A 21,649-nucleotide genomic window follows, 5' to 3' on the forward strand; every position below is an offset into this window, starting at 1 on the left:
AGCCTCCATTGTTAGGAGAGTGAGAACAATTTGCAAGCAATCCAGCTTACATCACATCTCAGCTCTAAAAGCTCAACTCCACACTCTCTATTTCTGAATTGAGAAAGCTCCTCGGATGAGAAGTGAAACGTCTTCAGCTACAGAATAGAAGTCCAGTTGTTTTTGTTTTTTAACTTTTTTTGAATATTTTGTAAAAGGTTTTAAGTCCTGTCATGTCTTCAGGGTGCGTTCCCATCTGGTATATTGAGGAGGTATTAGGTTTGAGAGTGGGAAAGTTACTGAGTACCACAGTGTATGCGTGGTGTAATCATTTAATTGTTTTCATTGTTGTGGTCCTTTTATTCTTACGTGCGACGCTGCTGCGGCGTATCTGTGGTGTTCACCAGCCTCTTGTTGCGCATTCTTTCACAACGCAGTTTTAATTGGTGGAATGTGGTCTTCTTTCAGCTTGTAGCCGTGGTCTCACCCACCATCTTCTGGTCGTCTTCTTGCTAGTGCTGTGCGTTGCTCTACTGTGGCATATCTCAGTTTGACACTTTGTCTAAACCCGCAACAAATTTATCCAGGTTCCTGTTTGTGGACTGAATGACGAGTAGAAAATGTGGGTCTTAAATAGATACACATCATGTGATCGCTGTATGCCAATTATTACTGAAAAAACACCATGTAGATGTTGTACACTTATACCACATATACGCCAACATTGAAATGATATTGTGAATGTTGTATTTGCGTGGTACGTAAGCCAAGAATCCAAAAATATACATCACTGGTACGCAGCTCTGAGATAAATAAGAATGACAAGCAATAGCAATGTTTATTATACATACAGTAAAAAGCACAAGTTAGCCCCAATACTGTGGCAGTGCAAACAGAACATTTTTATAGTTTAGCACAAGGTTATGTAACTTTATTGTTGAGCCACTGATATGTAACTTTTGTCATTTCAATGTATGGTGTTTCAAAGTTGCAATGCTCGTGCTACAAACTATTTTGACATGACCAGTAAATCTGTGGCAACCTGGTGTTACTGGAGATCATGCTATGTAAGCCAGAGTATCAGATAAAAATGTTGTGCTATTTTCTTACAGCCACATATCTCAATATGTTATGCTGAGCATAATATTAGAAAAACAAACACTGGATGGACAAATTATTTAGTTATCTCACACATACACACAAATTTCTTTTTTTTTAACTTCATTTTTTTTTATTGCTTGTCATATTGATCTATTTATTTGTTCTTCTGCAGAAGGGAAAATGTTCATGTTCTTGCCTTAAGCTGAGCAATACTCAACCACTGCTAAAAAACTGGACATCATCACCCGTCTGCACAATTGACTGAACGCAGACACTGATCTGCTTCAGGCTGGCCTAAGCAGGAGAAACTTAGCCAGCCGAATGAACGTCAGTGTCAATAAGGCTGATCAAGAGGTCCTGGAACACAGAGAGGGTGAAGTTGTTGTGAGTCAAAGTAAAAAAAAAAAAAAAATGTGAAGAGTGCTTTACGTAATGAGCCAAATAATCAGACTTAAACGCTCAAAGTCAGCAAGAGAAGATACGTGGACACAACTCGTTCAGGTGGAGACTTCTCTGCATTTATTTGTCCGGCGCTGATCTGGTTAGATGACATCTTGATTGTTGCCCATGACCGGATCAGTAGATCCAACTCCCTGATCTACAAAAATTTGTAAAGCGTTTTGTTAGTATTTTAGAGGACACTCCAAAAAATGTAAAAACCATGTTTTCAGAAGGACTCGTGAATTATTAAACGGAGAATGTCTTTTAGTGCACACAGTGGGACTGAGGAAAACGGCGGGTGTATTTTCTTGACACTTTAATCTAACGCTCAAAAAAATATCTGAAAGGAGCAAAAACATGTAAACAAATTATTTAGCCTGCGATTTCAGTAACTTTGATGGTTTGAAACCTTCTAAAATTACTCCAAAATCAGAGCATTCTTGTCTTGCAAAACACTTAAATTGTCCTCTATAGTGACAGAGACAGAGAACTCAGTGCTCGACTGCTTGCAGGATTGTTTTTCTGCTGTTTATCCTCCTCTCCGTGCAAAGAAATCAAAGTCCTGACAGATCGTCTCTGGATGAGGACCAGCAAACATATTGACAACCGAGCCTGGTGTAGCTGCAGCCCCTTGTTTATATGCTAATGCAGGACTGAGTCACTTCATAATGAGTGAGCTCTTCTCTGTCATCGGCCTAATTTTAGCTCCAACTCAGTTTTTGACGAAAATATCACGTGTGAAAATCAGGGTTTTTTGGGATTCACGTGAGACTACAAATGTGCCAAATTTATATCAAAATAAATTTTTCATCTGGTGTTGGATAAGCAGCATTCTGAAACTAATTCAGTCTTCATGTTATTAATTTGAGGTATCCGCTGAAAGAATGAGCAGTTTTAATTTTATTTTATTTGAAAGAAATATGTTTAATTTGTTCTATAATACTCAGTTTGCATGGCTATAAAGAAAAGTCCATTAATTACAGTCATTTGTTTGTGGCCGTCTTTTCTTTTCAGCGCAACAAAGACTCCAAGGTGGAGCATATTTTTCAAAAAAATGTTGCTGATATGAAGTTTTACATTCTTTTCACTATTTCACTGTACTTTAAAACACTTTGTCATCAATATGTCTGCTTTACTGGAAGCTCATTTTTAATCTTTTATTCTCAAGTTTGAATTTTTCCAGCCACCACCTCTAAGTTGCTTGGTCTTGTTGGTCTCAGTTTAAATTCAGTGAATCCACTTTTTGTTTTAGGAGTGCCGTGTTGTTTTGGTCTAGCTGTAATTATAGCTTGAATTTTAGAAAACACCTCTTTGCCTTATTTTCTTTCCTTGTGTCACGATGCCATGTTTCCCCACAGTTAACAGCAGAGATCTTGAGGTAAAGCCATACTACTCAAAAAGACAGTGCCTCAAATTGAATTTAGTCTGATTACAACCTAGAAATAGTGCAGAGTCTAATACGTTGCATCTTCATTTAATTTAACTTGATGGCGTCATGAAACAACTTTGTGTACTGTTGGTGCTCTTACACACAACCTTGCACACGCACTCTCACACATTTCCTGCTCTTACTGCTCTCAGCTGACCAGTAATTGAGTGCCCTGCAAACTGGCAGGAATGGTTAGAGCTTAGCCCCCTGTTGGGAGGGAAAAAAAGCGTCTGCTTCACCTGCGACTGTGCCAGACTCTTGTGGCGCGATAACCTTACTCTTTATCTCCTTCTGAGCGCCACCTGTCTCTCATTACTGGACATGAGATCTCCTCCTGCACAAGCTAATGTGAAATCTCAACACATCAGAGTCCGTCTGGCTTTGCTGAGGCCAAAAGCCAAGTATGTCTCCTCATTTTTATCAGTTCAAATGATCCTCTGCAACAGGCAGCATACAGCATTGGTGGGGTGGGGGGTGGGGAGGGAGTCTCTTTCAGTTCTAGGATTTTACCTCTCAAGACATAATAAGAATGATCTGGTCTTTACCAGGTTATGTTTTCAAATTTAATCTCAAGTGCACAAAAACAGAACTGATTCTGCCGTGTCAGTAATTTTAAGTTAAAATAAAAAAGGTGTTGGTTTGGTTCTGTAATTTCCAGAGCAAATGAACCACTCACCAGCTGTTGAAATGAGCCTAATGAACGGAAATGCATTGACGACCTGTTCTCTGCATCCAGAATTTCCCCTCCCTGCAGGATAGAGCGGCATATGTCTGTGGCTCTGGCACAGGATCAAAGCAGGAGCCGAGCCACCTCAGCTGGTGACAGCCCGATCCTCACTGTCTGAGAAGCAGGAGTGCAGATTTATCATTTAAGTTTTTACGCTGACATTCTGTATTTTTGAGCGTTACACAGACTATAAAATCACAGTTCAGTCTGTTGCACAAACGATATCTATGACTTCCATTCTCTCAGTGGGTGGAAGAAAGGAGTCCTTGTGCCATCTGGGTTATTTCATACATTTCAGATGCAGATGAACTAATTGAAGATCATTGCTAAAGCTGATGATAAACAGTACAATTTAAGCGCAGAGTCGGTTTTGAGCTGAGTAATTGTTCTGCATAGATCTTGTAATTATCCATCTTAGTCTACCTTGACATTTAACAGGTCAATGATTGTGTATTACCAGGGACATCAGGATAACACTGGATTGGAACAAACAGGACTGCATGTAATTTATTGTGTTATAATCAGCTTATCTGGTCGGGGGCCCAAGTGTGCAGAGACACAGACAGCCTGGTTCATGGAGAATTAATTTGATCATGGCAGGTTTGTGGGATACTCTGTTGGCCTCTGGCTCAGTGGGCTGCAGACGTGAGGGACCCCAGGACAAATGAGGGCGGGGAGACACTGGCAGTCAAAAACACTTGGGAAAAATATCAAATTATTTCTTAATATAAAACCTAAACGAAAGGGTTTATGCTTAAAGTAATATCTAATATATTACAGAATAAAATTAATCATGTTAATCATTTAATTAGCCTGGTAATTTTAATCCAAGCTTTCCATTTCTGTTTTTCTAGCCAACACATCTCTAATAAGGCTATCAAATTTCAGTTAAATACATAAAATGAAGAAAGGTCAATATTTTAAATGTGAGCAGATTATTTTTTCTTGTTATTGAGAGTCTTTGAACCACAATGAGAACTGAGACAGCAAACTGACTGAAGCATCCTTTTAGTTCCTGAAGACAAAAAAAAATAGCTAAATGTGCTGGAACGTTTTGGTTGGAAATGCTGCTGAGGAGAGCTGCCCATCACCGTGTATGCAGGCAGAGAGAGAAATGGAGGTCATGACAGTACATGTTGAAGGAGCAACAGTAAATGGACAAATCCAACACTCTCCAAGGCTGACCAGTTATGTAACTTAATAACGCGATTCCATTTGTGCTGCAGAGGAACTTACAAGATAAATTTTGAATGTAGTCATGTCAAAAAAAACAAAAACGACAGAAAAAAGGGACGCCACTGGCAAGATTTGAGTCTGTAAAAATGTTGTTGGATTGGTAAAAATAAAAAGCAAGATCTCCAGGAAATTTGAACACTTTAAAGTAGATATTGTAGTTCTACAAGAAGTAATTTACTCTCATTTTCACTATAATTTTGCAAGCTTTTGCAGTGATGTCAACCAGAAATATAAAAATACAATAACTCAGAGTCTTTCATGAAAACAGTAGCCACACTCTGCTACATCTTTGTGAAGCAAATAGTCAGACTCTTTTCTGTTCACATAAAAACATAACATGTATGTTTTTAGAGTGAGCTGCTCTCTGTGGAGTCTTCCTTAGGCGACAATGAAAATAAAAGGCATATTCAAAAAGAGCCGTCTTTTGTTAAAAGCTGTTTACAGCTGTGTCGTGAAAGAGGAAGGTTACCATGTGAACTGAAATACAGTCTCCAGAAATGTTGCCAGCAGATCCAGCTGGGCATGAGTAAGCCTCTGTGTCTGAGTGGGCAACAGCGGCGGGCTTCGAGCGCAGCAGCAATCACCTGACGTTCTCATAGGCCCTTTACTCAGCCAAATGATTCCAGCTAAACATGGGTATAAAACTATTTTATTCTATGCAATAATGGTTTTATTTATGTCACGTGGATGTGTTGATCCAAAGTGGTCATTGGGAAATGAATAAATATCTCAGCGCCACGTCTATTTTTACTCCATGGGAGGTTGTTGTGGATGCATGAGTCATTGTTTGGTTTCCATTAAGGCTCGCGTCTCGTCTGACATCTTTGTGTTTCATGTGGTGAGATTATCAGGTTTACAGTCTTCCCCCTGGAGCCTCTCCTACACATTAAGCCTGTTATTTCAAATTAGCTGTGTGCCTGCTACCTTACAGTTTATTATGGATCAGAGCTTATCCTCTTTTCCTCTATTTGGATCACTCTCCTTTCATCAATCATTTCACTATAGAGCCCTGCTGCAGAGTCCTTCCTTTCCTTGTTTCAGTCTCTATCATTTTTTTTTATTCCCTGGCTTCCACACATTATTTCACTTTCATTTATTTTCTTCTTTTTGCTTTGGGAAATAACTGGAGCATGATAAAAAAGAAGAAAAGGAACTTGAAAGCGGAGCGGGGTGGTCCTTGTGCCCCTGCTGCTTGGTGTTTATTTTGCTTTTTAGTTGACGCTTTGCAGAGGTATTTTACCAGAATGCTGCAGATTTCAGAGGCTTTCTCATTAAATCCAGCATGCATTCCATTTTTTCTTCTCCACCCATATTCCTTTCTTATTGGTTTGCATACATATCCCTAATTGACTTGACTTGTCTCTCTCTTGTTTGTTCATTCAATCGTAATCGTTTTTGTCTTCTTATCACACCTGTCCTGTGTTTGTTCCTTTGTACATTTGTGTCCGTAATTTTTCACATCTGGGAGTTGCTTTTCTCCCTGTAAATATATAAATAGTTGTTCAGTCTGCATTTTGCCGGGCCTAATTACACATCCGCTCACACTCAAATATGCACGCCGGTTGACACTTGCAGTCAGCAGACGAGTACAGTATCAGCAGAGAGCAAGCATCTGTGTCTGCGCACACAGCACAGACCTAAGCTGCAGTGGTTATGTAACTTACTCTGCCATTTCAAATGATTTGAAATCACAAGTGCTTACAGGGCTGGACTAGATTACCGCGTGTCTGAGCCAACAGAATGTGGAGTGTAGTCATACGGCAGGTGAAACTGTTGCTTCAGTGTTTCCTAACAAAGGTAACATTTCCATTAGAGAGCCTGACATTCTATGTTTTGGTCTTTCCTCTTGCCTTATTCATGGTATATTCACTGGAAGCTGCTAAGCTAGTGACAAAAAATTGACATACAAAGGTAAGAAACAAGTATCTCAGGGCAACATTTTTACCTCAGGGGATGCCACTCAGATTTTGAGAACTACCTGGAAAGCCACAATATGTTCTGTAGTGAGAGGTAATGCACTGTGTGCCATCAGTTTTGTTATAACAAATCTCCACTGGGTTGGCGTTCTGTCTGCCTGCAGTTTTCATAAAGTATGAATAAACATTTGGCTCGAAAGATTGTACCAGAAAAAAACCATTTTGCTCATAAATCACATTGTGGCTGTTTAAATTTTACGTTTCAATATAAAGTCTGTCCTGTTTGCGCAGAACCGAAATGGCTCGGTTATAGGCAGGGTTAATATTGTATCCAATATACCCATCATGCATTTTCAGCGCAAGAAGGGCCGATAGAGAGTGAGAGCGTAATGAGGTTACCAGTGCTCATTAGAGATTATACACACAGCTTTCCCATCTCTGAAAGATCAGAGAGCTGATCACTGCAAGGAGAACGGGGAAAGCCTCTTGTGTCAATTAGTCACTGCAGAAATAATAGTAAGGCGTGTGAAACTCATCTCATGGAGATGCTGAGTTGCAGTAACGCACAGCAGAGTCAGCTGCAGCAGAAATAATTAAAGTAGACCATACATGAGCCACATGCTGGTGTTGTGTCAGGGGAGCTGTCCATGGTGCTAAAGACCAAGACACCTGTGTTCAGGCCTTATAGCTTCAGCTGTATTTAATCATGTTGTGCTTTGCTCTAAATACTAATACTAAGCATATTACAATGGCCACAGTATGCACTGCTAATCTTGACATAATCTTGTCTAAAACCCCCTCTTTGGCGTGAATGTTTTCTAACATGTGTTAACTTGCAACACAAAGAACAGCAGTGACTGAAGTTTATGTTTACATTTATTTAACTTTAATTAAAAAAAAAACACAGAAATCCAAAACATTTGGGGAGATTATAAAAGACTTTGGGGATTTTTTGATTGGAACAACTGATATGAATGATTAAATATAGAAAAAGCAAAAAATAACAGAGATGTAGGTGGAGCAAGAAAACGGTACACTCTACAAAATGTCAAAGATGTGCATTACAATATATTTAATCCTTAATCTTGTCTCCTACTTAAGTCTGACATCATACTGGTTTCTGAGTATGTCTGGCATAAAGTAAAATGTGACATCTGTTGTACATATGAGACATAAACGTCATAGTTGTAGGCCTTAATCACTTGTGTGTGTGTGTGTGCGTTTAGGCTTCTCTCAAGGTTATGTAACCTCTGTTCCTGCAGTGGAAAATTTACACCCATTTGTCAGATGATCACCAGATCAAATTTTACTTTGTAAACAGTTCAAATAGTCATTGTATTGCAACTTATTTATTTATGAAAAGCACAGGTAACATCCAGTCAGAGTATTATAGGTAGAAATACGTCACTAGCAAGATTATATTACATGGGCTACAGTATCCTTATACACTGATTGACTTCAGCATTGATGGGAATGAATGAGGTACACAGACAAACTACAATTTATATGATCGTATTTATTTGTTTTCCTCAAGCACGGTTGAAACTTTATTCACTCTCAGCTCAGATATATTGTGCTGAACTGTCACAGTCATAGTAGAAATTATGAACTATTGTCACAGATATTGTAGCATGCAGCTAAAAGGAAACTTGTGAACAAAAATCCCATGCTGCCAAAAAGTGATCCTTAAGAAGCCTGTTTGTTTCTTCAAGCATCTGCTTCAAAGTAAAGCAGATAAGTTGAAAATGCATAGTAGCGTTTGTGTGTGAAGAGTCTACGCCTTTTGTGACTCCTCTTCTGGCGCCATTCCTGCTGTGCAGCGGTATTATTTTCTCAGCAGCGATGCCTTCCGTTTAAGAGGAGAACTGTAGCAGCGGTGGAACAAATAGCAACAAACACTCTGACAGAGAAGAGTCTGTGTGCTGAATACAATCTAAAATGAAAGTAAATGACTAATGTTTGTTTTTTTTATTATTATTTTAGTCCTCCTTTTATAAATTCTCGCCACAGCTAAGATATTTTACTGACTTGGCTGTTATTATAACAGTGAGACTGATGTTTGTTTACAGCAGCATGTGAATGAGACTAAGAGGTTTTTATTTTTCCTTTTCTAAGCAGTTATAAAAAGCCTTTTGTGAGAGGTTAACTAAGGTCTGTGGTAATGTAATTTTAAAACAAGATCGTTTTTTTAAGCGCTGAATTGTTTTCTGTTGCATCAGAATTTGCTGAATGTATCAGATTGTTGGCAGTGTGTTGAGATATTGGCCACAGAATCAAAGACAACAAACGTACACAAAGCAGAGCAAAATGAAAATCATAGAACACATAAAAAATAAATAATACTCCATAGACCTTAACATATTAAAAGTAAAAGACTAAAGATTATTTGGGGTGCCCCTCTCTCAGAGAGCATTTGCATGAGTGCCACTGAGGCACAAATGCTAGACACAGCCTAAGGGGATGGTCTTTCTCATCTATCTTCATCTGCTGTGCAGTAAACGCCTCTTCACTTATACAAGAACTCATTACTCACAATGGCAGCCATTTGAATCTTTTATCAGAGCGTTTTTTAATTGAACATTGGCAAATGTGCTCCCAACAAATGGGCCTCAGCAAGCCTGCAAGTGCTGTGTTTGTATATTTGTGTATGTGTGAGAGTACATGAGCGTCTGTCTGCGTCTGTGTGTGTGTGTGTGTGTGTGTCTGAAAGATTCATCAGCTCAGTAACCGGCTGGTTCTGAAAACTGTACGTATTAGATACCAGCCCACATGGGAGAGCAAGCTGTCTGTAGAGGCTTGGTATGATTCACTCACAAGGATTTAAGAGACAAAGTGTTAACATACAGTTTATTGTGCATGAGTATATTTCTCCGAGCATGGCCAATATTTAGTTCTCCGTCAGTGTTTTTTAAAATTTCATTCATGTTTGCACTTCTTTGTTTATGATGGGAAATGAGTTGTAGGGCTTTGAAATATCAAACAGTAAAGTAAAACCACCAGGAGTTTTCTCTCTTTTCAGTGCAAAATACTGAAAACACACACTGGGGTTTGCAAAAGGTACCTTCACTGTTATTTTTATATCAACCAGTCCTTTACCTTAAATCTGCATTCAAAGTTATTAACAGGGTGCAAATGCTGAAAGGCCCTCTTTCCTATTCAGTCTGTAGTTTTCCATTTCCATCACAATTTTCAAGTTGCTACTCTTTCTGCAGCCTTAGGAAAAAAACATACAAAAATTAAATCTGCGGCTCAACTGGGAATCGTCTGCTGTGACTTTTTGTAGCAGTCCATCATCCAGCGAGAACTTAAACTGCAAAATATTTCCACATACGCAGCTTTAGGGATTTAGACAAACTGAGCTCTCTTTGGAGCTCTATAGCTCTGACATACTTCACAGTGCAAACATAATTTAAAGTTTAAATGAGTCGTGGAAAGTTGGACATTACGTGAGCTAACCGGTGTATTGATTTCTTTAATGGATCTCAGAAAAACGCAATTTAAGTGTTTTTTATTTTTTGAGATATTACCATACATTGTTTAACTTGGAGTCTGACAATGTCACACACTCACCTTTGAGCTGTCTAACCTTTACAGTTTTTTTTTTCCAATCTACTCTTATTTTCAAACTTACACTTCTTATTCAGTTTATGCATCAAAGCATAGGTATTTTTGTCTTTTTTCACCTTTTTACTGCAAGAGGGCTTTAGGTTATCTCTCAAATCTTCTTAGAGTGCAGAGTATGTACATTTACTCTCATTGACTCTCACTGTATTTGGGCCCAGAATTTTCTCATCAAAACTAGAAATGAAGGGTCTTCATAAAACTTTTTAGACACGTAAGTATTGACATCATGACCAGAGGCTTCTGCCACTCACAGTTCAGGAATTTTTTTCAGTATGACTTGAAGTCTTTAGTCTGAGCTTTACTTTCTACTCTCCCTGCCAGGGAGTGACAGACACAAGTGCGTGGTTACCATGGTGACCCTAAAAAGCCACTTGCAGCAGCAATAACATTTCTTTTGATCTTGGCTCTCTTTACACGTTTTAGACAGTTTATACATCAAAACTTCAGTATTTTGTCAGCTTAGATTCTTACTAAAGTATGTCCCAAATTACTGTTGGGATTTACAGAAGAAAATTGATGTATTTTGGTATTTTAAGCATATTTCTTTAGAGATTTTCTAGTTTTGTCCTAAAATCCTCATTGTTCCCTCAGCTTTATTTTAATATGATGATTTGAACTTGAAATGACGGGAACATGCACGCACACACACGATGCAGTTAAGCTGGATCACGGGTTGTATAGTCACCACAACTAAAGGGTCAAAGTTGTAATTGTACCAACCTTCAGTTGCCTGAGCTGACCTGCCACATGGTCATTGATATAACCAAAGGATGTCCCCTCTCATTCTGCACATCCTGTTCTCTGACCTTACAGCACACTGTCTTGGTAAATATTGCCTGCATATGGGAATCACAAAGCCAGCGGATGCAGCAAACATACCTTCCGTTTGAGTGGATTCTAAAATTCTGCATCCAAAGTCAAATCAAGCTGTGAGCACTGCTGTGGTGAGGTGCACATTCATGCATTCCTACACACAGCTTGTGTTGTGTGCTGTGGACTTCTGGTGGCTCCAGTGGTGCTTATTTTAGTGCTGCTCCGGGACATGTGCTGCTGTGCTGCCTGTGCGTGTATATGTGCACCGGTCGCACACACTGACACAGATAAAATCCTGTTTAATTCTATACACTAATCTTGGAATATCCAACCGCCATTTTCCTCTCAGTCCATACCAAACATGTTCCTAATACCAACAGAAAGCTGGGTCTGTTGATAAACAGAGGTTCTGATTAGTGATTTAACACCACCATAAAATTTACACTCTAAGTGCTATATGTTGTACGTATAGCAACATTTCTATCTTTGTTTAAACTGAGATAAACTTCACTACACAACGCATACAAACTTGCTAAAAATAGCCGTCTGTGTACTGAAGTACGCCCACTAAAAATCTCAATCAGGACTAAACACACAGGCAGTTTAATGGGGATATCCCATCTCACCATTAGAAAGCTGAGGGAGGTTGTTCTCTGAATGGCACTGATAGACTGAGGAAGTCCTCTGCAGGGATTGTGGCAGACTTTAGTCATGTTTTGGCTCTAATTGCACATTGTGGAGAAAGCTAAGCTTCTTTTCTGAATTCAGCTGTCGTCTCAGCTAAACGACTGCTCAGTGTAAGCAAACTCATTAAAAAAAACCCTAAAGAAATTATCGTGTGTTAGCTTTATAAAACCTCATTATCACAAACTGGCAGAGAAGATTTTCAACATGTACAAGAAGGTTCAGGTTTTGATAAAATTGATTAATGTGTCCATATTTATTCAGGCGGGAAACAGAGCTTGTCCTTCTGTGAAAACTTAGAAAATTCACGCTGAATGCAAATAAAAACAAAAATGCTAAGCTAAGTTTACCTGTGAAGATTGATTAAGAAATGGGATGTTCTGAAAGGGCTGATATTTCAGTATTTCTTAGCGTTTCCAATAACTACAGAGCTGAGTGGAGAATTGAACCGTTTTAGCATTCCTCAAAACATAGATGATCGAAACGAGAAGGAATTGTGTTTTTTTTGTTTGTTTTTTTGTTACACTGTTGGTGTATTTTAAGAAAAAAAAAGGAAAACTTTGAAACTTAGTTTTCAACCAAAAGTCAGAATTACAATTAGGAAATTGGATAAAATTAGTAATAATTACAAGGATGAAGTTAATAAAAAACTAATGGTTATCTGGCTTTTCAATATTGTAAAAAGTTAGCATGCTTACTTTTAGCATGCTAACAGACCAGTAAGCCTAACATCATATCACCATGTTAGCTTTTCTTGCTTGTTAGCATTAATTTAACTAAGAGAAAGTATTCGCCTGAGTAAAACCTCATGCTAACAGGCCAGTAATATGTTAATGTAGGCTGCAAATTTAGCAAATTTAGAGTAAAATCTCTAAAGAATTGTGTGTATCAGATTGTCTATTTACACATAAAGGGTCTGTCAGTAAAAAAAATAAAAAATCTGTTAAATAGACATTTCACTGATCTTTTCAATAGATTATTCATATGGAAGTCCATAACCTCACCATTTAAACTAATTAACTTTAAGGCACTTTTCCGCTGACCAGTGTATTTTGTGATACTTTGTCCTTAAAATAATCTCTGTAAACCTCCCTGTTGTATATGCAAACCTACGCATATACATTTTGAATCACACACCTAAATACCCAAATGCTTCTCTATTTCCGCCCAGTTTCTATGACCTCTCAGGAACCGTGCTTTCCTTCAAAGCCACAGCAGCAGTCCTTAGCTTTGTTTCCTCTCCCCAGGAGACTGAGATCAGCACCAGAAGGAAGGAGTGTGAAGCACTCGAGGCAGAGGTGAAGAAAAAGAATCAAACATGTCAGACTTTGGTAAGTGCTCCAAAAATATACCCCCCCGGCCACTGAATGAAAGGATGAAGCCTGAAATTGATTTCTACCTGAGAGCATTGCCCCGCTATCATCACACCCAATTGTCCCTTGAGAAAATGAGTTGCAGTGATAGCTGGGTTCTCAGAGTGCTAACAAAAATAACTGAATAAAAAAAAAAAAATCACAACTGAATGTAGGGGAATACATTTGAGAATGAGAGATATACTTTGCAGTGATAATAATTTGGACAAGCAAACATCCTTCAATTGTCACAATATTGGCTTCTTTTGTGAACACAAGAAATCAAGGCTTTCTGTACAACCCTACCTTTAAATATCCAGAGATACACAGCAAAATGTGTGTTTGATCGGCTCTGTGAAGGGTCAAAGATAGGTTACTCTACTCGTGCATTTTTACTTGTGAAATCTTGAAGGACGTTTTCTCACAGTGCCCCAGAAATGTCATTCTGTCAGCTGGAGTGGCCTTTACTTTGTACAAATGGTACAAAGAAGAAGGGGAAAAAAAACAACACAAAACAGTGGAATGGTGTTAAGAAGACAAATATTGTGCAGATTTTGTCTTGGTGTTTTTGTAATTTATTTAATTTGATTTTAATTTTCCACTCATCTATCTACAGCTTTTCGCCCCAGTTCAATAGAGGGCGACAGGCTCGATGATTGTTTATGTGAAAGAATCAAAACTGAAGTGAGTTTTCACTGGGAAATCAATGATTTACGTGTCCTTGCAGCTCCTGAGTGATACACTGGACAAATGTGGACAATAGTGTATCAGACACTATCTTATTAAAACAAGTGTTCATCCAGTTTCCTTTCTTCAGCTTGTGGTTGTACCCACAGTTTTCTTTATCTGCTGAGATTTTTACACCACTTCTTGAATGAGAGTTTTATTTTTGTGCATACTTGTAATTTAGGCCTGCCTGCAGCTGATCACAAAGGAGGGTTTGTTTGATTTTTGCAGACTGGTGCTGATGAGAAAACATACTTCGCAGAGGCCATGCGGTTGAGCAGACTGTTAAGCATAAATGGCACTTTAGTCTGAAAGAGAACAAGATCTTAATGTTCCTCTGTTCTATTAATCCTTGGTGAAGTTTGGGTTGAAAAGCTGAAATGGGTTTGAAAGAGAAGTAGACACAAAGTAATGCAGCTGGGGATTTTTTCCTATGAAATACAGGAGCCGTAGGGATTCAGTAGGAATTTAAATGGGACTGTTTGGTCCTACATCATTTCATTTCATCTACTCATGCCCCAAGCCCTCTAGATGCGCTGCCTTTGTGTGCGGCTCTCTGGCCCAAATAAATCCTCCATTAGGAGTGTTTTCTTTACTGACCTCCACTGACCTTCTCTGCTCACAGCAGTGTTCCTCTCTTCACCCATTATCAGCCTGCTAAGTCCAGGGGGAAGCTACCCAAAGGACAAACTGCCCCCCGCGTGGTGAGCAGGAGTAACGGCCTGGTCTCCTCATAGTGCAGCAACGCTCTTATGTCCCTCCGTGTCGAGCTTAGAGAATAGAGATGCAGTCCAATGAATGAGACTGTGAGAGGTTGGCAAGTTGACAGTATTGTCACTAGCTGTTTGCTCCGAACCAACTTATCTTTCTCTTTGTTTAGTTGGATAAAACGGTGCACATATGGAGTCCATTTCACAAACATGGCCAGCATATATCAATACGCTCTAACTTTTCTACCCGAGCGTTTGAAATTCCAGACTTTTTAACGCCTCCTTGTGATTTAGTTCAGCTGTCGTGTGTATAAACACACAGAGCGAGTGTATGAATAAGAGTGAACGCTGTCACTGCCATCTGGCACCTCCACCTTCCTGGTTATCAGATGTTTAACTACAGACCATCGGCCTCCGCTCTCATTTAAAGCTTGTTACCATGGAGATGAACATTAGCTCTGGCAGCACAGCTTAAATATGTATCAGTGTTAATCGAAGATCAATACTGGGGCTGACAGCAGATGGACTCAACAGGACCTGCTCTGTTAGGCTCTCAGATCTGCCTCTGTGGCAAGCTAAGCTTATGATTTTAGCCGTTTTCTGTAAAGGCCGTCTGTCAGGAGCATGATTGGTATCCGTCAAGTCAAGAAAAGTATCTAAATGTTCAGGTATTCCACTTTATTTAATCCATGTTTGAGCACACAGGCATTTTTTTAAGACTACTGTTTTTTTAAAAAGATACTTGTGCTGAAACACTGATTAAACAAAGTGAAATGGCTGAAAAGTGGGACATTTTCTCCCGTTTAACTTTAAGTTCTTTAACACATAAAATGCACTGTGTGTACAAAGGTGTACAAGTGTTGACATCATGACCAGATGCTTCTGCCACTGCCTGTACAAAGTAACAGAGTTTTAACAAATTTCTGTTTTGGGGGGCAGGACATTTTACATTGTGTCAAATGTATATGATGTGTAGCACTGACAAGAAATTCTGTTGTGTAGTATTGAAGGGATGCAGTCTAGCAGAAATCAATAAAAAATGAATAAAGACAAATAGCCACTGGAAAAAGAAGTCCACCCTCTTTCAATTCTAGGGTTTTACATCTCAGAATATAATTGAAAAAAATCTGCTTTTTATCCAAGTGTGAAAAATGGTAAAATCTGACCTCAAGTGTACAAAACACACAACAAATTCCACAAAAACACACAAAATATTCCACTATATCTTTATTTAATTCACAAAAATTAAGCCAAAGTGGAAAAACTATGAAAAACTAAGTTCACCCTTGCATAAGGAAAGTAGCAGCCAGGTAGTGCAAATGAAATGCACTTAATTTGCTGATCATCATCAGTGTGACCACGACTATAAATGCTGGAGTTTGGTAGCTGCTATGGAGCATACAGGTATGTGGCAATATAATGCCAGGAAGGAAATACATCAGCAATGACACTAGAAAAACAGCTCTTGGTGCCCATCAATTTGAAGAGGGTTAAACGTCATGTCCAGACACACTTTGGAGTTCAATATTCTACATTGAGAAAGATTATTTTCAAGTTAGAAACATTTAAGACACCTGCCAGTCTTTCCAGGAGTGGACATCCCAGGGAACTCACCCTAAGGTCAGATTCTGCAAAAAAAAAAAAAAAAAGCTCAACAGCTCCATCTCAGACTCTATATGCTTTAGTTAGGAGGTTTATGACAAAAAAATGAGAAAAAGTCTGAATAACTGTGGTTTGTGTGGAAGCCTCCTCTGTTTAATGAGAATGCAGCAGCCTGACTTACTGCAGGTTTGCTAAGTTTCGGCAGATTGAACCACAAGACGCCTGAACAAATGAGACCAAACTAGGGATGTTTGGCCATAATGCACAGTACCATGTTTGGTAAAAATCAGACAGCACATCAGCACATACGCTTCATATCAACGATCAAGCACGACCGTGGAGGGCTAATGATTTGGGCCTGTTTTGCAGCCAGGGGACCTGGGCACCTTACAGTGATTGAGTCAACCACAGCCCATCTATGTATCAAAGCATTTTAGAATAAAACGTGAGGCTATCTGTCAAGAATCAAGGTGTTGCAATGGTTCAGTCCGTCAAGATTGAAATACTGCGGTTGGACCTTAGGAGAGCTGTGGAAAGCAACATTGGAAATAAGAGTGGGGCAAAACTCCTCCACAACGATGTGAGGCACACAGAAAACAACTGCTGAGAGCAGGTTCTACAAGCATGTTGCATCAGGGGTGGACTTGGTTTTTTCACATACAGCTTTTCCATTTTAGCTTTGTTTTTGTTTAAGAAATAATAAGATGGTGAAATCTGGTGAGGTTAGATTTAAATAATTTTAGAGCCTGGAACAGTCCAGATCCTTTTTCTTGTGTCTCGATATGAAAAACTTTAGAACTGAAAAAGGGGGTGGACCTTTTCCCCTTTGACTGTACTTTATGTAAGAAATGAAGCGTCGACAACACGGTGTGACTAAAGAGTGTTCGCCTGACAGCTGAATGTCTTTGAGTGACATATTAGTCATCTTTCTGGTCTGAAAATGTTCTTAAAACTAACTATGTAACGACTCAATAATAATAATATTTAAAGGTCATCAGTGGAAGGAAAAAAAAAAAAAGCAGATGACTGCTCCTCTGTTTACCTGTTTGACGCAAATAATTTGGGTTAAAAACAAGAAATGGAAACAAATGAACACGACAGCTGGCTGTCATCGTTTACTGACAGAAAATGGAGCTCTCACCCAGCCTGAACTGTCTGGTGAACAGAACGTAAGTGGGTGAAATGTTTGCATTGCTCATGAGTTAAATGACAGGGTTGATTCATCTGTCAGGCTCTTCAAATTTAAACACACTGCTGTGTCAGAGCAAAATGACTCACACAAGGATAGACAAAATGCACATTGAGAGAAGGAACAGCCTGTAACTCGGATACTTTGCCCCTTGTGGTGTCTTTTTTCCCCAGCAGTGTATCATTCATGAAACTGCTGTCCAATCGAAAATAAATGAAATACAATAAGATTTTTCTTTGTCTCGTTTTTGTCAGTTGTAGCAGTAATTTGTCAGCTCAGTGGATTCTCCGTTCTGTTTTATTTAAACTCGCCATTCTCTGTGTGCACAATTGATATGAACATTAGCGTTGGTATTCAAGCAAATCTGGCCTCAGCAGAAAATCCTCAGTTTTCAGCTGAATAATGCTGAAGGCAGCTCGATGTAGGCCACAGTGTTTTCTGCGTGGAATTCGTTTCTTCGCCGGGCTTCGCACACTCTCCACACAAACGTGCCTTGCCAAGAGATTACGACTTACACTGATCTGTTTACAGCGTTAACGCGACAACAATGCAGGACAAAGACACAGCTGATTGTCTGTGTTCAAGACACTTTTGTCTGCATCGTTATGCGTGTGCTGTCACGTCCAAAAACCCGGAAAAAAGGATTTTAAATGAGAATAACGATCAGGAACCAATGAGTAAATCAAAAAACAAGCTTGAATTTTTCTGCTGTTTTTCTAACGCTAAAATGTGAGTTTCGTTTTCCTCCTGTTTCGCTCACTTTGTGTCCTTCAGAATGAACACCTGGAGGGTTAGCCAACTCCTATCTGCTCTGGGTTGAAGGATCAATGAATATTAATGGGAATGCCGATGAAAATAAAAAGCTTGTACCGGAAGCGATAAAATTGACAGGACGCAACTGATGCAGGTTTAAGAGTGTTTTACTGTTGCAGGAATGGAAGAGCAAAAAGCAGCTGAACTCCGATGTGACTTTGGTGTTGTCTTCAGGCTGTTGTTTACTTGCTGCTGCTTGTCCTTGACAGCATTTCTCCTCTGTAATGTGCCTCTGTGTGCTTTGTTCATGCAGTTCAATTACACAGTGCAGATCAGAACTTATCATTAGTTGCTGCAGTAAGCCGTGCCGGTTGTGGTAGTACCAGAAGCGTGAACATTTGAACTAAAGAGGATGTTTTAAGCTGATGATGTTTACACTTTAATAAATAACATGTGCATGCAAGTTTATGGTGGGCTTCTCTAATGTGTTTTGTAAGTGTAGCAGACAGCTCATGCATATTTAAGAACTCCATGAACATCACTTTTACTAACAGACACAGCTAAATACTTCCTTTTCTGTTTACACATGTATATTTGCTTGCATGTTCTGTGCTTTATGTTTACTTTTATCTGTAATTGGACTCTGAAACGTCCTGCATAAGTAAAACATAAAAGGGCGCAAGAGCAGACTCCCCATCACGGGCCATTAAGAGGCACCGTTTTACAGTAAATGTATCATGCATGAGACTGAGATTCTTTGCTCCTGAGGAGAGCAACCCTCGGCCAACATGCTGCAGGAGCTGAAATAAACTGGACATCACAGAGAGCTCATGTGGTCAACACTGCAGGTTGTTTCCATGGCACACCTCTCTGTTGACTGCTTCTTCTTCTGCCGTACGAAGATTTATTCTTTCGTGCCGCGCTCGACACACACAGCTGGGATGAGCGTTTGTTTGCACGCGTGGGGTATTTCAATTCGACTCATTTACATCCTCAAACATACAGCAGTGAAGAATAAACGTTTGAGGCTTTCTTGCGACATCTATGGCTGCATGTTCGAGACTCTAACATGTAGGCTATCATTATAACATTCTCATTCTTCTGTTATAGTGGCTTTAATGGCAGCTTGTTTTAGCGATGCTGTCCAGAGCACACCAGAGAACCTGGAGCAGTCTCCTCAGATGAATAATGCATGGGCTATTGCTGACAACACGCCGGGTTTGAGTACAGCGCTCTTGTCTAATCATGGTGACTTTTTAAGGCTCTAAACACCATTTTCTTTCCGACTCTTTTTGCCCAGGAGAATGAGCTTCAAGGTTTCCTTCAGGAGAACAAGCACTTGAATCTTCAGTGGTTCAACAGCAGCCACAAAGCAGCCGAGTATGAAAAGGTAAGAGGCGAGGAGGCTTTACGCAGCGACTTCCGTGTTCTTAAATATGGCTTCACGGAGCTGTTGACTTGGCTCAATATTTTTTTTTTCTTCTTAGATCACGGCCTCTCTGTCCTCACTTTGACGCAGTGTTGATTCTAGGTCACACTGAGACATGTTGGTGAAGGAAACTAGCTTTCAATTCTATAAAAAAAATGAAAAAAAATCTTTCTGATTTGTGGCATGAAGTCAAAATAAGTTCACAAACAACGAGCCTCAGATCTTTTTCATAAACTGAGAGGCAATTTGCTGACAAGGCTTATGGGCAGCTATTTGCTGTTGGGGTTAAATAATGTTTCATCAGGACATGGATGACTCAGACTGACAGATTTGAAATCAGCACTCTGCAGGACAGGGCAGATCTCAGCCTATACAAATTTACAGGCAGATCTCCCTACTCATCACAGATTATCCCCCTGCCCTGAATCCTGTGCAGTTTTGCTCGATCTGTCTACTTTAGCTTTGACAGGTGATTTTATGTCTGTGGATTGGTTTTATGGTTTGGACTCACTGGTCTCTGTGTTTTGATTTGCTGGTGTTGTTTGAATCGCTCTCCTTGAGGAATCATCGGTCATTCGCGGCTGCTCCGAGGAAGGGGCTTTAGCTGCGGCTACAGCTGCAGGAACAAGTAAAAGCACTGGCAATTAGGGGCCTTTAAAAGCCCCAATGGCCAATACAGCCCCCTTCAAAGTAGTGCAAACAGTGCTATCAACAATGTGTGGAAACAAAATCCCATTCTTCAGATATTAAACCGACAGAAAGATAAACTTTACAGGAAGAAATCAGAGTCAAGTGTTTTATTGCTTGCTTCTGTTGATGCACGGTGTTTGTTTGACAGTGAGGCATGAATAATTGATTCATGTTTTGGTTCATAGCAGTAGAAGTGAGTGAATTCCATTACTCTTGCATTATAATGATAACAATTAAATATTTCATCATAAAATCCAACCAGCTCCCCTGCCTGTGCCTGTGACAAGTAGCTGTCAGATCATTTGTAAACTGCTTAAAATGAATTAATTGCTGCAAAGAAAACCAATACTTCAAAAGTCAACAGTTATTAATTTGTAAGAACTTCGTGCTTGATCTGAATCAGATATGAGTGATTATTAATGTGTCTGAAGATGATTGCTAACATTTAATAAAATTATTAACAAAAATCACACGCAATGACTAAAAAGCACTTCTGCATTAAAACTGCACAGCGAGCGTTTTGTTTTGTAACAATAATGAGAATCAGTGACATTTCGGTTAGTGAACAGTACTCCATGATCAATCCAAGGTATATGTACACTTATTTACATGCAAGCAGCTCCATGGATGCATCTCACTGTAACTGACTCTGTTTCTGTGTTCGTGTAGAGAAGAAACATTAAATGTCATTTGTCATCACCCAGGTGGAACGGTCTTGCGAGACAAATTCAATTCAGTTTATTTATGTAGGGCAATACACAACAAACGTCATCTCAGGGCACAGTACAATAAAGTGATTTAGTTACATTTAGTCAATTCATTCAGTTGTAATGTGATAGCCAGAAAAGGTATATTACAAATTTACAAATTGCCAATTAGAATAGTTGCTGAAGCACACCAGCTGGTTGAACTGAAACTTCACATCACTACTTCACAAAGAAGTGGAAATTTATGATAAAATGGATAATTTACAAGAATGGCAGCCATCATAGTCCTCTGGTTTAAAGTAGAGCCACAAAGCATATTTACAGGTAAAACTTTGGTGTTTTGTGCATCTCTGATCACCTCTGTGCCTAAACTTAGCGACAACATAAAAACTACCTAAATTAAAAACTAACTAAACTGTTTATGCAATGACATTTGTTCAACCTGTAGAAGTCAGGTTGCATTTTGTGTCTTTAAGGATGACAAAGCTAATAATCTAATGTAAATGAATAAACAAACCAACAAACAGGTGGTTAACAGGGT

At 39.2% G+C, this 21,649-nt stretch overlaps 1 protein-coding gene across 20 annotated transcripts in view; it reads left to right on the forward strand.

Moving 5' to 3' along the window:
- Positions 1 to 21,649, forward strand: part of rimbp2 (RIMS binding protein 2) — an 87,393-nt gene that overhangs the window by 33,161 nt on the left and 32,583 nt on the right. For 19 of the 20 annotated variants that reach the window (XR_001809074.3, XM_017435321.3, XM_025010371.2 and 16 more), the window contains 2 exons: positions 13,198 to 13,281; positions 19,583 to 19,672. Coding sequence is in view for 19 of the 20 variants with exons in the window: in XM_017435321.3 (XP_017290810.3) it covers positions 13,198 to 13,281; positions 19,583 to 19,672 (174 nt within the window). In the remaining variant the exon portion in view is untranslated. The remainder of the gene's footprint in view (positions 1 to 13,197; positions 13,282 to 19,582; positions 19,673 to 21,649) is intronic. The other variant, XM_025010363.2, reaches the window with a different exon arrangement.

The sequence above is a fragment of the Kryptolebias marmoratus genome, linkage group LG1, assembly GCF_001649575.2.
Source record: "Kryptolebias marmoratus isolate JLee-2015 linkage group LG1, ASM164957v2, whole genome shotgun sequence".
Classification (NCBI taxonomy): domain Eukaryota; kingdom Metazoa; phylum Chordata; class Actinopteri; order Cyprinodontiformes; family Rivulidae; genus Kryptolebias; species Kryptolebias marmoratus.